Source organism: Diaphorina citri, unplaced genomic scaffold (assembly GCF_000475195.1).
Source record: "Diaphorina citri unplaced genomic scaffold, Diaci psyllid genome assembly version 1.1 scaffold1132, whole genome shotgun sequence".
Taxonomy (NCBI): Eukaryota; Metazoa; Arthropoda; class Insecta; order Hemiptera; family Psyllidae; genus Diaphorina; species Diaphorina citri.
In genome coordinates, this window is record NW_007378561.1 from 46,736 (window position 1) to 65,296 (window position 18,561).

The window sequence follows — 18,561 nt, forward strand, 5'->3', positions numbered from 1 at the left end:
CAAAAAAAAAAAAAAAAAAAAAAAAAAAAAAAAAAAAAAGCAGAGGATTTTGGGGTTACGGCCGTATTATTATACTTAGGCAGGCCTCCCTGGTCGAGTGGGTATCACACTAGGCTTGCACGCCGGAGGCCCCGGGTTCGATTCCCGGCGGGGATTTTTTCGGCTCTGTTCTTGGAGTTCAGGGTGCACTCAGCCTCGTGAGGACAGTTGAGTTGCTACTTTAATCGAGTAGCGACCAGTGGCGGCATTACCAGTGTAAAGACACTGATGATAATTCGGAAACAAAGGAGGAACTTTGTAATGCTGTGATACCCACAAAAGCCGTTGCAGAGGCTCTCTCCTTCACCACAAATAATTCATGATAAAAACAAAACTGGTTTGATTGATTAAATGATTGATGGATTGATTGAATGATTGATTGATTGATTGATTAAATGATTGATTGATTGATTGATTGATTGATTGATTGATTGATTGATTGATTAAAATTTGATATACTTACAGTCGACGCTGACTTTGATTCTCTTGCTGACGGTGGGTGGTACATTGTTGGATGCTATACACAGATATGCTCCCATATCTAGACGTGATTATTTATTTTGATTGTTTTAATGATTGATTGATTGATTGATTGATTGATTGATTGATTGATTGATTGATTGATGAGATATACTTACAGTCGACGCTGACTTTGATTCTCTTGCTGACGGTGGGTGGTACATTGTTGGATGCTATGCACAGATATGCTCCCATATCTAGAGTGATATTTTATTTTGATTGCTTTAATGATTGATTGATTGGTCGATTGATTGATTGATTGGTCGATTGATTGATTGATTGATTGATTGATTGATTTATTGATCGATTGATTGATTGTTTGTTTGATTGATTGATTGGATATACTTACAGTCGACGCTGACTTTGATTCTCTTGCTGACGGTGGGTGGTACATTGTTGGATGCTATGCACAGATATGTCCCTAATGTTTTACGAGAGATACTTATAGTGATTATTTGATTGCTTTAATGATTGATTTATTGATTGATTAGAATGATATACTTACAGTCGACACTGACTTTGATTCTCTTGCTGACGGTGGGTGGTACATTGTTGGATGCTATGCACAGATATGCTCCCATATCTAGACGTGATTATTTATTTTGATTGCTTTAATGATTGATTTATTGATTGATCGATGCGATTGCGATTGATTGGATTTGATTGATTGATTGATTGATTGAATATACTTACAGTCCGACACTGACTTTGATTCTCTTGCTGACGGTGGGTGGTAGGTATAAAGTACATTGTTTGGATGCTATGCTACAGATATGGCTCCCATATCTAGACCTGAATATTTTATTTGATTGATTGAAATTGATATGAGATTGGTTAGTTGATTGATTGAATTGTTGATATTATTGATTGATCGATTGTATGGATATGTATTGTTTTGATTGATTGATTGGATATAACTTACAGTCCGACGCTGACTTGATTTCTCTTGCTGACGGTGGGGTGGTACATTGTTGGATGCTATGTGCCAGATAGGCTCCCATATCTAGACGTGGATTACTTATTTTGATGTTTTAACGATTGATTGATTGATGATTGATTGATTGATTGATTGATTTGATTGATTGATTGATATACTTACAGTCCGACACTGACTTTGATTCTCTTGCTGACGGTGGGTGGTACATTGTTGGATGCTAGGGCACAGGTATGCTCCCATATCTAGACAGGATATTCGAGTCATTTCCAAAAGGGACCTTCAATTCCGGAACCTGGAATCAAAACATTATATTTAAGGTGAAAAAAGAGAGAGAGAGAGAGAGAGAGAGAGATGAAAGAAATAGCGAGACAGAAATAGAGCTACATTGGAGAATAAAGAGAGAGAGAGAGAGAGAGAAAATAGAGCTCATTGAGAAATAAAGAGAGAAAGAGAAGAGAGAGAGAGAGAAATAGAGCAACATTGGAAATAAAGAAAGAGGAGAGAGAAATAGAACTACATTGAGCAATAAAGGAGAGAGGATAAAAGATAAAGTAAAATACAAATGGAGGAGAGAGGAGAGAGACAGAGAAACTAAAAAGTTTTGCTCAAGAATGCCTGTATGTTTATGACAATTATATTATTAGCAATAAAGAGATAGAGAGAGAGAGAAGAGAGAGAGAGAGAGAGAGAGAGAGAGAGGAGAAGAGAGAGAGAGAGGAGAGAGAGAGAGAAGCGAGCAGAGGGATAAAGTTTGGATTTTAGCTATCCCCCTCCTCTTTTTTTAAGGACAAATGGAGGCAAGGAAGTTCTCTCTCTCTCCCTCTCTTTCCTATCTCCCTTTTCTTTCCTTTCTCTCATCTTTCTCTCTCTCTTTCTCTGCTCTCTCTCTCTCTTCTTCTCTCTCTCTCTCTCACTGAATATCTTGGATACCTACGGTAATTCGTTATAATTTGTATAATAGGGAGGTACCTAAAAGTCACATCTCAGTAAAACTTTCTCTCCTCACAATCTCTCCTTCCTCCCTACATTACATTAGCCCTTGGGCTGGAGGTCGCAACCCACTGCCTTGTGCTTACAATACCCCTTGAAGCTAGATCGCTTTTTTTTCAGGAAATAATTCCTAATATTCCCTGTTTTTTGTTCTCACAGTTCTCGAGATATTTATTCAACATGCATTTTGACCAGTTGGGGAATAATTCTTGAATTTTCTTCACATACCTATAAGGTTCGTTGTCTCGGGAACGGCCAAGTTTCCGTATCCAGTTTTTCTTCTCTTGTCTTTTGGGGAACGGTATAGACATTAGTTTAGCATCATCTACAGTCTTTATCTCTCTCTCTCTCTCCCATAGATATATTAAACAAAAATCTGGGATTGTTTAAGATTTAATATTTCTGGTGCACTGGGCATAGCGTAAAATTTTCGCCAGGACCCCACCTCCCTAACCCACTAAAAACCTCCCCCTATAAACCATACCCTGCAAGAGCCTGAGGCGTGCATATTTAATAGCAGACGGGAATCAAAAATGCCCTTTTTAGGGGTTGGAGGGTTTTTTTTTTTTCGGTGTACGATAATTTGTGTAAGGGACGAACCGAAATGCAGAGGGTGGGAAAAGGGGAGAAAGTTTCTCTCTCTCTCCCCTCTCTCTCCCTCTCTCTTTCACTCTCTCTCTCTCCCTCTCTCTCTCTCTAAGATATTTGAATACCTATTTGATAGAGGGAACTGATACAACCACAATACAACCACACGAATACAACCACACGAAGAAATAATAAAAATACCACTCATGACATCATTAATACAACAGTGGGGATGCGGTCCGCGGATAAATCAACAACAGGTGCCGCACCCCAAGACACGCTAGACCAAAATCTAGCAACATTAAATTGCAAAATTTATTATTTTGCTACAGCAGCAGAGGGAACTGAAATCCAAGAGGAAAGAAAGACAGAATCAAAGAAAGCCAGTCGGTCCGAAAAGGAAACTTTAAAGATAAATTCAGCCAGCCTAGTTAGCTTAGTTGGTAGTGCGTCTGCCTTGTAAGCGGTAGGCCGCGGGTTCGATTCCCGCCCGGGGCGGATTTTATCCTGATGGGATAATGTTCGTTCTCGGAACGGCTGGCTTTCTCCTATCCTGTCTTCCTTCTCTGTTCGATTTCGGGACGATAAGACCATCCCAGTTACAGTTCCCTCTGTCAAACCTCTTAGGTAAAAAAAAAAGATAAATTCCTCCTCGGGCAGGAATCGAACCCGCTACCTAGCGCTTACGCCATCGAAGATAACTAGGCCGGATTTGACCTTTTTAATTGATTTGGGCTGACATTTGGTTTTGGCTATTTTTTTTTTTTTTTTTTTTTTTTTTTTTTGGGGGGGCGCCTCTGGCCATTGTTTTACAATGGTTTGGCTTTTTTTTTTTTCGAGTGGCTGCCCTGCGCACTTACCTAACCTTTGCTGTTTCTTGAGGAAATATTATCATTCTGGTATTCTGCCTGTTTAAAATTCTAAACTTATCCCTAAATATTCCTACCGACCTACCGTTTATTCTTGCAGCAAAAACCACAAAAGATTTACGTAGACTTTTTTATTTTATTTTTTATTTCCCGTAATTTCCCATGATTTATTAGCGACTCTTAATATTGAAGAGAAGTTTTGAGGAGATTTTGTTTTTTTATGAAACAAGTTTAAGAAAGATTACTACCTTCTTACAGGAGGAGGAGTAGGAAAAGAAGAGAAGAAATAATGAAGAGACGAAGGAGAAGATAAAGAAGAAGAAAAAGAAGAAGAGAGTAAATAAATATGAAATTTATGAAATAAAACATTTAATTTATAACTGGCGGTTTTTTTTTTTTTTTTTTTTTTTTTTTTTTTTTTTTTTTTTTTTTTAATTTATAACTGGCGGTTTTTTTTTTTTTTTTCATTTTTATTTTTTTATTTATATTTTTAACCGTCACAGAGTGACAATATCTTTTTGTTAAATGTACATTTTTTTATACAGGGTGTAGAAAAAACAAACAAACTTACCTATTTTAGTATCAATAGCTTTTTCTCCTTTTTCTCTTCGTCTTCCTATTCTTCTTCTTCTTTTCTTCTTCTCCTCCTCCTCCTCCTCCTCCTCCTCCTTACCCTCTTTTATCTTCTTCTCCCTCTACACGATTCCTCGAAATAAAAACTATTTCTATGGACGCAGGGCGTGGAACTATTTCTTTAAGAAATCTTCGAAATTCCTAAGAAGTTCATGAATTCCCTTAATGATCGGAATTTTCCCCTGATAAAAGTCCTCAACTATTTAAACGATTAGATTAATAATTTGCCTCACTTTTCAAATAAACGTAAATTCATAAAGCAATAGGGTAAGAGCACCGTAGACTGCCGGACTCTGACGTCACGACCCCAAAAAATATATTACATATTATTAAAATTATCCTGGGTGGCTGGCTGACCATTGGGCCACTTACCCTAAATTCTTTAGAAATCCTAACAAAGTTACAAATACCTACAAATGGAATCATGCCTGCAGGCTCCAGGCAACTTACAATAATTTTACAAAGACATTTTGTATTCAAAAACCTTCCTTTATCTCCTTTCTCTCTCTCTCTCTCTCTCTCTTTCTCTCTCTCTCTCTTTCTCTCCCTCTCCCTCTCTCTCTCTCTCTCCCTTTCTCTCTCCCTCTCTCTCTCTCTCGAGAAGAAGAAGAAGAAGAAGAAGAAGAAGAAGAAGAAGAAGAAGAAGACTGGGTAAGAGTTGATGGTTTTTGAGGTTAATTTTTAGGGTCAAAAATTCATCTCAACCCTTCTGTTTATCTCTCTCTCTTCTCTCTCTTACTCTCTCTCTCTCTCTCTCTCTCTCTCTCTCTCTCTCTCTCTCTCTCAAAGGTCTACGGATAATATTGGACGCGTTGGATTTTAACAGACAGATATTTACAATTTCAGATGGACAGACAGACCTGTATTTTAGATGTATAAGATCTTCAATTCATGATGCTAGATTGGGGGTATCTTGTGAAAACCTCCATTATTGGGAAAAGAGAGAGAGAGAGAGAGAGAGAGAGAGAGAGAGACAGACAGAGAGAGAGAGAGAGGAGAGAGAGAGAGAGAGAGAGAGAGAGAGAGAGAGAGAGAGAGAGAGGTTTTGACCTGAAAATTAACCTCAAAATTATTATTTTCCATAATGATTCTCTCCTCCTCCTCCTCCTCCTCCTCCTCCTTCGTCCCCTCTTCCTCCTCCTTCTCCTCCTCCTCCTCCTCTTCCTTTTCCGTCTCTTCCTCCTTCTTCTTCTCCTTCTTTTTCTCCTCCTCCTCCTTCTGCTCCTCCTCCTACTTTTCCTCCTTCGTCCCCTGTTCCTCCTCCTCCTACTTTTCCTCCTTCGTCCCCTGTTCCTCCTCCTCCGTCTTCGTCCCCTCTTCCTTTTCCGTCTCCTCCTCCTTCCCCTCCTATTTCCCTCTTCTCTTCCCTGTGGTTTCGTCCTCCTTATTTTTCTCATCTTCATCTTATAACCCCCATCTCCTCCTCCTCCTCCATTCTCAATAACCTCTCAAACTTCATGAGTTTTGTGCTTATCTCGTTCAAGTATTAAACTTGAACAAGGAAGGAAGGAAGGTTACCTACCTTTTTTAAAAATAAATAAGGGTGGGGGTTGTTAAAAAAGAATGAGGGTGGGGTAGTGGGTTGAGGTTTGGTGGGGGGAGAGTAGGTAAGGAAACCCCGAAAAAAGAAGACAAATATAAGAAGAAGAAGAAGAAGAAGAAGAAGAAGAAGAAGAAGAAGAAGAAGAATAAGAAGAAGAAGAAAATAAAAACTTTTTCAATATAGAATTTTCGTCCAATGCTGTACTACGTTCATAATTATACTGTACCGTTTACCTAGGTAGGTACGATCATTCAAAAGGTGTACCTACCGATCGAAGTTAGATTGATCGTTTTGCCCCGATGTACCGTTTTGCCCCGCGTTCCCCTACATGAGAGGTACTAGGTAACTATAGTGGTTCTATGACCTGACCCCGCGAAGGCCTGCCACGTCCAAATTCGAATCGGAAAATTTCCTTTCCTATGTCGAATTTTTGGACAGATTTCTTGAAGTGGAGCAGTTGCAAATGGGTAAAAATTATTAATAAATGGTCGATTCCTATGTAAAAAGTTGGGAAAAATCCAAATCTGAGGTCAAAACACCGAATAAATAACTGTAAAAGGTCGAAAATTCAAAGAGTTCAAAGATGTGTGACGTCACACTTTACGCAGTTGTTTTTTTTCGTCCGTTAGGTAGCGCCCCTATGTAAGCGCGCAGGCGGAGGAGCGGAAAGAACTGCGCAGAAACGTATGCGCACAAACACATTAATGCGATGCCTGCGAGGGAGCTTTGCTCGCGAAATTTGATGTGATGTCATCGCCTACGGGAGCGTATGCCGTGACGTCAAAGTTCACGATTTAACGGTATTTTTTAAATCGATTTATCTCGGGATCTAGAAGTCATATTTTCCGTTCTAATGAAAAAGTTCAATGATGTGTGACGTCAGACTTTACGCAGTTGTGGCTTACCTTATAAAATAAGGGTTATTTTATAAGGTAAGCCATTATCTAATTTGGGTGTCTAATATGAATCTAATTAATACCTAATAATTACACAGTTGTTTTTTTTTTCATCCGTTAGGTAGCGCCACTATGTAAGCGCGCAGGCGGAGGAGCGGAAAGAACTGCGCAGAAACGTATGCGCACAAACCCATTAATGTGTTGCCTGCGAGGGAGCTTTGCTCGGGAAATTTGATGTGACGTCATCGCCTACGGGAGCGTATGCCGTGACATCAAAGTTCACGATTTAACGGTATTTTTTAAATCGATTTATCTCGGGATCTAGAAGTCGTAGAAGAAAACGAAAAATTCCGTTGGTCCTCATTTTTCCTGCGCTATGACTTTGAAACATCACCCAAGTAAGCGCAACTGATCTATTGTGACTAAGCAGCCAAGTACAAACCTAGAAAATGAAAAGACAAAGGGGTTTGACGGACAAAAATATAGAGAGAGGGAGGGATAGAGAAAAGAGGAAGAGAAAGAACGAGGCAGAACGAAAAGGAGAAGGGGCTAAATGAAAATAGGGGTTGAGGGAGAGAGAGAGAGGAAGAGAGAGAGAGAGGGAGAGGGAGGGAGGGAGAGAGAAGGAAGACAATTGTGTGATGTCGACCCTAAAAATATTAGAATAGAAAATTAAGAAAGAAAACTGAAATAGCCATGGGGAGCTTACTGAGAGAGAGAGAGAGAGAAAGAGAGAGAAAGTAGGGAGATAGGGGGAGGGACAGAGACAAAAGGGATAGAAATAGAGAGACATAAAACAAAGGATAGAAATAATAACATTTTCATATCACAAGTCAAATAACTCGTGTAAATTTTGTGTTTCTTCAAATCCAAATACTGGGTTGGCATGTCCGCAATTCAATACACAATAGATTAATGTCCGTACAGGGAATTTTTATTTTATTTATTCCAAAATTACAAAGTTTTTTTTTTTTTTTTTTTTGGGGGGTAGGTATTTCTTTTGAGATTCTTAAAAGATACCGATCTGCCGCTGGTTTAAGTTGAGCTTGGTTGAAGTTTACCTCTTAGAAATCAGAACAGTTTACCTCTTAGAACAGAAAGTTAGACCCGAAATAGAAAGAAAATAAATCAAAATAATTTTCATACAAATTATTCTAACCAAAAGGCGCGATTAATGCCTAAGGCCTAAGGGATTCTCTTCCATTGAACCCCAATTTATCTTCCATGGCCGGATTAGTCCAAGCGTTAAACCTAAACCGAGATTTTTCTCTTCTGCGCTTGACACCACCCTGTATGAAAACTGGAAAATTATAATACTTCATTTCTATGAAAAACTTTCCGCTCTCTCCTCCCCTCTCCTTCTCTCCCTCTCTCTCTCTTTCCACTGTCCATGTGTCCATTCCATTTGTTTCTACTCTCTCTCTCTCTTCTTCTTCTTCCTTCTCCTCTGTCTCTCACTCTCTCTCTCTCTTCCCTTCTTCTTGTCCATTAGTCCAGTTGTTCTCACTTCCCTCCCTCTCTTTCTTCTTCTTCTTCTTCTTCTTCTTCTTCTTCTTCTTTAGAAGAAGAACTTTAGAAAAGAAGAAGAAGGAAAAATCCAAAATGCTTACCTACGAGTAAGTACCTACAGAACAACGTATACCTAAAAATCAACGAGCAATAATAAGAACACAAGAAGAGGAAAAACCATCTCCAAAGAAGTTGTTTTATTAGCTTAGGAGATGTATTATGTTTATTATTAATTGTAAAAATAAAATGTTACCATGTTTCAATTCAATTCAATTCAATACTTCTTCCTCTCTCTCTCTCTCTCTTTTCCTCTCTCTTTCTCTCCCTCTCTCTCTGACTCAAAATGTTACCTTTTGTTTTTTTTTTTCTCTTTAACTTTCGACCCCTGTCCAGAAATTAGAATCTTCTCTCCTCTCTCTCTCTCTCTCTTTCTCTCTCCCTCTCTCTCTCTCTCTCTCTCTCTTTTCCTCTCTCTTTCTCTCCCTCTCTCTCTGACTCAAAATGTTACCTTTTGTTTTTTTTTTTCTCTGTCTTTCTCCAAAGTTTTCCCTTTGTGTTATTATTATTTCCTTCATTGTGTCTATCTCTCTCCCTCTCATTCCCTTTTGCTGCCCCCTCTCTCTCTCTTTCTCTTCCTCTCTCTTTCCTTTTGTATACGTCTCTTCCTCTCCCTTCTTCTTCATTTACTTTCTCTTTTCTACCTCTCTCTCTCTCATTCTCGTCCCCTCTCTCTCTCTCTTTCCTTTTCTATACGTCTCTTCCTCTCCCTTTTTTTTTTTTTGTTTAAAAGATGAGTGTTCCACCGCCGTTTTTATTTCGTAGCAATGGAACAACTGCTACATTAGACGCTTGTGGCCTGTGTCGTCCCAATAAATGGTACTTTTTCTTAGGTTGGCGAATAAATGGTACACTCACCCTATATCGTCCCGTTTCATTTGCTAACCGGAGTGGGCATTCTATAGAACCACTGGGTATATAAAATGCCTCATTTGACCGAAATGGACCAGACAATTCGTGAAATTCTTCCCGTTTCACACTTTCCCCAGGCATTTTATAGAATGCCAAACGATTTTTTAGGCAAAGTACATAGCTTAAGTTATTTATCATATTGTATTATCACTGTTATTATTATTATTTAATGATGCAAATAAATTACAAATTACAAATATAATAACTTGAAACTCTGTCACTCACCTGCATGTGTTTTATTGATGTTGATCTTGGCTATATCGTCCCGTTTCCATTTGATAACAGGAGGAGGGGAGCCGGTCGCGTGACAGCTGAGGGTGACGTTGGCGCCTTCGCGAACTATGACGTCAGAACTACTCAGGGAGTGATGCAAATAAATTACAAATTACAAATATAATAACTTGAAACTCTGTCACTCACCTGCATGTGTTTTATTGATATTGATCTTGGCTATATCGTCCCGTTTCCATTTAATAACAGGAGGAGGGGAGCCGGTCGCGTGACAGCTGAGGGTGACGTTGGCGCCTTCGCGAACTATGACGTCAGAACTACTCAGGGAGTCGTCAATATTTGGCGGCACTGAAACATGACAAGGGAAATGAGCACGTGAAAATAAGAGTCAGAGGGACCACTTTACCCCGACTTCCCATACTCATAGAGAGAGAAACAATCAATTAATTTTAATAATAATAATAATAATAATAATAATAATGGGCCAATAAATGGTACGTTTTTTTAGGTGGGCGAATAAATGGTACACTTACCCTATATCGTCCCGTTTCCATTTGATAACCGGAGTGGGCATTCTATAGAATCACTGGGTATTTTATAAAATGCCTCATATGACCGAAATCGACCTGACAATTCGTGAAATTTTTCCCGTTTCACACTTTCCCCAGGCATTTTATAGAATGCCAAACGATGTTTTAGGCAAAGTACATAGTTTAAGTTATTTATCATATTGTATTATCACTGTTATTATTATTATTATTATTATTATTATTATTATTATTATTATTATTATTATTATTATTATTATTATTATTATTCTCTCTCTCGTCCAGGTTGTTTCCCCATAGGTTAGGTTTTGTGTGTGTGTGGCAATTGTTTTTATTAATCCATTTTCATTACAAATCCCTTAATATTTCTATTGGATAGGGTGAGGAGGGGGAAAAAGGTAGGAGAAGAAGAAGAAGGGGGTTGTTAACAAATCGGGGAACGCGGGGCAAAATGGCACCGCTAGTTCTTATATTAAAATAGTATTACTGACAGTGATTTGAAAATCATTCAAAAATTGCATCAAGCACTCGTGAAATCGAAAACAACTCCGTATAATAATAATAATAATAATAATAATAATAATAATAATAATAATAATAATAATAATAATAATAATAATAATAATAATAATAATAATAATAATAATAATAATAATAATAATAATAATAATAATAATAATAATAATAATAATAATAATAATAATAATAATAATAATAATAATAATAATAATAATAATAATAATAATAATAATAATAATAATAATAATAATAATAATAATAATAATAATAATAATAATAATAATAATAATAATAATAATAATAATAATAATAATAATAATAATAATAATAATAATAATAATAATAATAATAATAATAATAATAATAATAATAATAATAATAATAATAATAATAATAATAATAATAATAATAATAATAATAATAATAATAATAATAATAATAATAATAATAACTCTTTATTGTAATAAATAATTACAAAATTACAATAGGGCGTGATTATTGCCTAAGACAATGTCTGCTGTCAATAGTTCCTAGTTCATCTCAGACAGCTCAGCACTTCTTAGCTCCTAAAAAGGGCGGGGTGTCGTTTTGCCCCGATGTACCGTTTTACCCCGCGTTCCCCTATAATAGGTACCTATGGAAGGGTGGGGGTTGTTAACATTTTGTATACTTATGTATACTTATTGTTCCTACCTCTGTACAAATGAGGTAGTAAAAGTAATAATATCAGAAAGGGTAAGGTTTTGTTGTATCTTTTATTAATTTGTTTGTTTTGTGCCCTGTTAGGCAGAAATTTACTCCCTCGATTGAAATAATGAATTTGAATTCGGTAAAAAGGATGAGTGTGTTTATTTAGGGTCTTTGTTTTTGTTGTGATCTTTCTTCGTATGTCCTGTTACTCCTGTTCTGTCTTGTAAAAATACAGCAATTTATTATTTTGAAAAAAAAAAAAAAAAAAGTAGTAAATTGAAATTTTCAAAATCATGAAATGGGTGGAAATATCCGTTTTAAGGTCCCCTGATTCCGGAATAAGTGAATTATTATTTTTTTTTTTTTAAGGCTTTAATGGCAGGATTCTCACCTAGTGAGCTCTTCCACCCAACCGGAATTATTTATAGCCCATGGTCAGAACTTCTTTTCTTTTCTCGTCTCTTTCGGTATTCGAACCCGCGACCTCCATACCACTCACCTGCATGTGTTTTGTTTTTTTGTTTTTTTTTTTTTTTTTTTTTTTTTTTTTTTTTCTTTTTTTTTTGAGGAGACGAAGAAGACAAAGAAGAAGACGAAGAAGACAAAGAAGAAGAAGACGAAAAAGGAGAGGACAAGGTAGAAGGGGGGAAAAAATCATATATCCACAGAAATGATTGGGAAATTATGTATGCTACCCACGACACGCTCGGCGTAGCTTAACTTCCGTGATCTAGAAGGCACGTTGAATGCAGCAATCCCCAATGGTTCACTGAAGTTAAAGCAACGTTTCACGTGGTTGGTACAAGGATAGATAACCATCTAGAATTATAGTCTTTGTGTTCTTTGTTGATATTGATCTTAGCTAGGGTAGGTAAGTGTACCATTTATTCGCCCACCTAAAAAACGTACTTTATTTATTGACCCACCTGCACACATTTATTTTTCTAATTTTTGTTTTTATGACTACAATTTTGAAATACCACTGGTTCGATAGCAGTCTTTAAGCCCTTTCTTTTGATGAAAATTGGATCTTGAAAATTTTCGTCCAGTATGTGGCGTAGACCCACAGGTGGGCCAATAAATGGTACGTTTTTTTAGGTGGGCGAATAAATGGTACACTTACCCTATATCGTCCCGACAATCACGTTTTCCTTTTTTCCAGCTCCACTGAGTCTATATCTCTTACGCCAGCCACTCACTGTCAGGTACACCTGATCAGGTTCAACTGTCCAAGGTCTACCTGATACCTTATGAGCACACACTATCAGGTAGACTTGACAGGTGTACACTGTACACCTGATAGGTAGCGAGTGACTGTCTCTTACAAACACTCCGCACTCCGGTTTGTAGATTCTGTCAGAAGTGGATGTATTTCATGCTGTTCAGGCCACATTTACGTCGATTTGACCACAGAATTCTGATCTTTCATCGCCATCCATAGTCAGTTCGTCCGTTTGCCTATGTTGGCAAACCTACTCTGTTTTTTTTTTTTTTTTTTTCTTTTACAAACAGAAGGTTGCAGAGTTCAACCTCTAGTTCAAAGGTGTTCACGCTCATCACGTTCTATCAAAAGAAAAAAAAACCGTGTCAGAAATCACACAAAGACAAGTGGGTGCTGTGCTTAGAATAGAAAGAAGAAGAAGAAGAAGAAGAAGAAGAAGAAGAAGAAGAAGAAGAAGAAGAAGAAGAAGAAGAACGTTAGGTAAGAGAATTGAAAAATGCGTAGAGAGGAGGGGAAAATAGACGATAAGGGGGGACAAAGAAATTGGAATTCAGGGGGGAGCAAGAGGGAGAAAGGGAAAAAGAAGGTGTAAGATTTGTAAGAGAGGGAAAAAAATAGTGGGGCCATGAAAGGTACCTTTGTGAGAGGGAAAAATAGGGGGCGGAGAGAAAAAAAAATCCCTCTGAAAAGACGTCATAATTAAAATGTCCCACCCGAGTGGGCCCAAATAAAAGCCAACCTGGGGAACGCACAAAAAAAATCCCTTTAAATAAAAAAGGAAAAAAAGAAGAAATAAAAGAAAAAGGAAATAGAAAAGAAAAATGGAAATATGGTAAAAATATAAAAAAAAATGAAAGGAGATATGAAGATCTTTTGACAAAGGGAAAATCGTATAAAAACCAAGGCACTAGAACACACATACGTCATACATACATTCTTCCAGTGGCGTGTCGAACCCGCGACCTAGAGGTTACAAGGCAGACAATCCACCCCCCAAGCAAACTAGGCGGCCAAAAAAGGTTTCTAGTTATAACTTATTGTCTCCTTCACTCTATCGTTCCCCAGATAATAAACCTAGAAATTTTTTATGCTTTTCTATGGACTCGAACCAGCACCCTCCAGATTTGAAGTCCAACGCGTTAACCACTACACCTTTTAGTGATTATTCAACCTGGATTCTAGAGCACCAGTAGAAAACCGATTTATGGGTTTATTGGTTTATTATGGCTTATTCCCCTTCTGAAAATCTCACCACTGTTAAATCTCTCTCTCTCTCTCTCTCTCTCTCTCTCTCTCTCTCCAAGAGGAGAAGAAGAAGGAGGAGGTGGAGAAGAAGAAGGAAGAGGAGGAGGAGGTGGAGAAGAAGAAGGAGGAGAAGAAGAAGAAGAAGGAGAAGAAGAAGAAAAAGAACAAAACGTAGAAGAAGGAGAAGAAAAAGAAGAAGACGAAGAAGAAAAAGAAAAGGCAAAATTATAATGATGGCGGTTTTTTTTTCTGCATTGAATTAAAATTGAAGAGGGCATCACAAGAAATGAAAGAAAGCTCGTTGAAAAAGACTGAAAGAACACTAGAAGAGAATAAAATCAGAGACTTGAGAGAAGAAAACCATATCCCATGGAAATCATTGAAAAGAAGATACGATATCAGCGAATCAAATTGAAAAGATATATCAGAATCATTGAGAATTTGAAAGGAAAAGAGCGAAATCGTTGAAAAATACAAAGGAAGATCGGGAAAAATATATCTTAGGGCAAAAAGAAAAATATATCTTAGGGCAAAAAAAAACCTGATGGGCAAAAAAAAAAAAAAAAGATTTGAATGATTGAAAGATGGGATCTTCAGATCTTCAACTCAAGTGGTTTCTAATCCAGGGGTACTCAAACGACGCCAACATGCCAACGGAATTTAAATTAGACACAAGACCCCATGTTTTACGAATGTGCTGAGGACCATTTAACTATAATTCTGATTCAAGCATTCAAGTGGTCTTGGCTCCTTAGCCCACTGGGGGATTTGTCTTTTCCTTTCAGTTAAAGTTAAGGACTCCTTATACATAGGTACTGGTTTTGTAAGAGGATTCCTTAAATCTTTAGCCAGCCTGGTTTAGCTTGGAGTGATTAGAGTGTAGCGCGTCTGCCTTGTAAGCGCTGGGTCGCAGGTTCGATTGGTGCCCTGGACAAGGTTTGTTCTCGGCACTTCTGCAGTTTTCTCCTATCCTGTCATCCTCCTCCTCCTCTCCCCCTCTCCTCCTTCCTCTCCTTCTCCTTCTTGTTCTTCTTCTCCTCCTTCTTCTTCTCCTCCTTCTTCTTCTTCTCCTCCTTCTCCTTCTTGTTCTTCTTCTCCTCCTTCTTCTTCTCCTCCTTCTTCTTCTTCTCCTCCTTCTTCTTCTTCTTCTCCTCCTTCTTCTTCTTCTTCTTCTCCTCCTTCTTCTTCTCCTACTCCTTCTTCTCCTCCTCCTTCTTCTTCTCCTTCTTCTCCTCCTTCTTCTTCTTCTCCTTCTCCTTCTTCTTCTCCTTCTTCTCCTCCTTCTTCTTCTTCTCCTTCTCCTTCTTCTTCTCCTTCTTCTTCTCCTCCTCCTTCTTCTTCTTCTCCTTCTTCTTCTTCTCCTCCTTCTTCTTCTCCTTCTTCTTCTCCCTCTTCTTCTCCTCCTTCTTCTTCTTCTTCTTCTTCTCCTTCTTCTTCTCCTCCTCCTTCTCCTCCTCCTTCTTCTCCTTCTTCTTCTTCTTCTTTCTTTCTTTCGTGTTGTTGCAGTGAGCTTTGAGACCAGAGTGAGATATATCGAACCATCATCAGGAGAAACAAGCTGGGTCCGTCCCTCCGGGAATTTTTTAGCCCGTAGTTTGATCGATCGTGGTTAAAGAATACCTATGTATCTACCTAATTTGTTTAATATTCAGTTTATTATCATTCTCGATTTGATTTTACTTTCATGTAATGATTTAAAATCAAGACTAGAGCCCGAAGAAAGAGAGAGAGAGAGAAGATGGGCGAGTGAGAGGACATACAGAAAGAAAGCGAGAAAAAGACAGAGGGGGAAGAGAGAAAATAAAGAAGGAGGGAGAGAGAGAAAACCGTATGGTGACAGAAAGAAAGAGAGAATAGATCAGTTGCGCTTACTTGGGTGATGTTTCAAAGTCATAGAGCAGGAAAAATGAGGACCAACGGATTTTTCCTTTTTCTTCTACGACTTCTAGATCCCGAGATAAATCAAATACCGGGATTTAACAAATACCGGTAAATCGTGAACTTTGACGTCACGGCATATGCTTCCGTTCACGATGACGTCACATCAAATGTCCCGAGCAAAGCTCCCTCGCAGGCAACACATTAATGTGTTTGTGAGCATACGTTTCTACGCATTTCTTTCTGCTCCTCCGCAAGCGTGCCTGCATACTGGCGCTACCTAGCGGACGAAAAAAACAACTGCGTAAAGTCTGACGTCACACATATTTGAACTCTTTCATTATATTAAGACGAGAGAAAAATAAATAAAGAAAAAAAATAAATAAAAATAAAAGTTCAGAAAAAATATGTGAAAATGAAATTGTTCTGATTTTACTTTTTTTCTAACAAAGAAAAATTTAGAAAAAATTTCCGAGGTTTTTTAAAAAGTCGAAATGTTTTTTTTTTTATACAGGGTGACCGGATGATCCAGACTACAGGGTGTTTCTGTAATTGAATTAAAGACAGTACGAAGGTCCAAATAGTTTGTTTGATGTTAAAGTTAAACTTGAAAGGGTATACACAGCACTTGGTAAAACAACATAAAATCAATAGGGGAAAAATGGAAACAGCTGATTCCATTGCTATTGAGTTTATTTGAGTTTTATGTTTGTATAATAACTGCTACCCAGTCATGGAAAAGGAGACACAACAGCGACATCCACGCCCTATCCAAACAACCAAATATAGTAGCCACCATGAACACTAACAGACTACGATGGCTTGGTCACCTGATGAGAATAGACAAAAACAGAGCCGTGTGGAAGATTTTCACCAACACACCACATCAAGGCAAACGTTTACCAGGGAGACCACGTAGCTGCAAGGCTAGCATTAAGAAGGTATTAGAGGGCAAACGACGACATGAAAGAGGGCAAAGGAGGAGATATTAGAGGGCAAGCGACGACATGAAAGAGGGCAAAGGAGGAGATATTAGAGGGCAAACGAAGACATGAAAGAGGCCTTAAAAAGGAGGAGATATTAGAGGGCAAACGACGACATGAAAGAGGCCTTAAAAAGGAGGAGATATTAGAGGGCAAACGAGGACATGAAAGAGGCCTTAAAAAGGAGGAGATATTAGAGGGCTAACGAAGACATGAAAGAGGGCAAAGGAGGAGATATTAGAGGGCAAACGAAGACATGAAAGAGACCTTAAAAAGGAGGAGATATTAGAGGGCAAACGACGGCATGAAAGAGGCCTTAAAAAGGAGGAGATATTAGAGGGCAAACGACGACATGAAAGAGGCCTTAAAAAGGAGGAGATATTAGAGGACAAACGACGACATGAAAGAGGCCTTAAAAAGGAGGAGATATTAGAGGACAAACGAAGACATGAAAGAGGCCTTAAAAGGAGGAGATATTAGAGGGCAAACGAAGACATGAAAGAGGCCTTAAAAAGGAGGGCGATTTGAAGGTGGTAAAGGTTGTTGGGTGGAGGCTAAGGTCGGGGAGTGTTGAATGCGTGAATGGGATTTACATTTTGAAGGACGACATGCTTGAAACTCATGGAGAGAATGGAGGAGGAAGAGGAGGAGGAGGAGGAGGAGGAAGAGGAGGAGGAGAAGAAGGAGGAAGAGGAAACAAAATTTAATAATTCAAATCATGTAAAACAAATTTCGAAAAAAAAAAAAAAAACGTCGAACTTTTTTTCATCTTCCTGCCCAAAAAAAATATCGAAAGTTTTTCGCCCTCTCTCCCTCCCACCTACCTCCCCTCCCTCCTCTCTCCTTCTCCCCCTCCTATGCCAAAAAAGTAATGTTTTCGCCGCTGGCAGCTGGAGGGGGGGGTGTGAAAGTTTTTTTCTTTTTCTTTTTTTTTCACCGAAAGAAAATGACAGAGCGAAGGTAAGAAAATAGGAAGGAGGAGGAGAGGGTGGAGGAAGAGAAGAAGGAGGAGGAGGAGGACTAAGGAGACAAAAAAGTCATATATATTTAGAAATGATTGAAGAATAGAGGAAGACGAAGAAGGAGAAGAAGAAGAAGAAGAAGAAGAAGAAGAAGAAGAAGGAGGAGGAGGAGTAGAAGAAGAAGAAGAAGACGAAGAAGAAGGAGGAGAAGAAGAAGAAGACGAAGAAGAAGAAGAAGAAGAAGAAGAAGAAGAAGAAGACGAAGATGAAGAAGAAGAATAAGGAGAAGAAGAAGACGAAGAAGAAGACAAAGAAGACGAAGAAGGAGGAGACGAAGAAGACAAAGAAGAAGACGAAGAAGACAAAGAAGAAGAAGACGAAAAAGGAGAGGACAAGGTAGAAGGGGGGAAAAAATCATATATCCACAGAAATGATTGGGAAATTATGTATGCTACCCACGACACGCTCGGCGTAGCTTAACTTCCGTGATCTAGAAGGCACGTTGAATGCAGCAATCCCCAATGGTTCACTGAAGTTAAAGCAACGTTTCACGTGGTTGGTACAAGGATAGATGTAAATGTAAATGCAATTTCTTTGTGTTATTATATCACAACTTTGGTGCTCACTGCAGCATTGTAGGATTTTTCCCGATATCTCAATAATCCTAACATCCAATGTTTACCTACCATGCTGGCACCGGGCGCTATGCGCATTTATATGTCATAGCTACTCATTTTCCTCACGAGGCTGAGTGGGCCCCGCAACAGCCAGTCACGGAGTCAATCATTTGC

The 18,561-nt window shown here is 38.3% G+C and overlaps 1 protein-coding gene across 1 annotated transcript in view; it reads right to left on the reverse strand.

The window, feature by feature from the left end:
* LOC103514392 (neuronal growth regulator 1-like) overlaps positions 1–18,561 on the reverse strand; it is a gene marked incomplete at its 5' end in the record, with an annotated part of 36,100 nt that overhangs the window by 9,719 nt on the left and 7,820 nt on the right. Inside the window, 2 exons of the mRNA XM_026827376.1 lie at positions 9,718–9,831; positions 9,913–10,071. Of these exons, the coding sequence (XP_026683177.1) occupies positions 9,718–9,831; positions 9,913–10,071 (273 nt within the window). The remainder of the gene's footprint in view (positions 1–9,717; positions 9,832–9,912; positions 10,072–18,561) is intronic.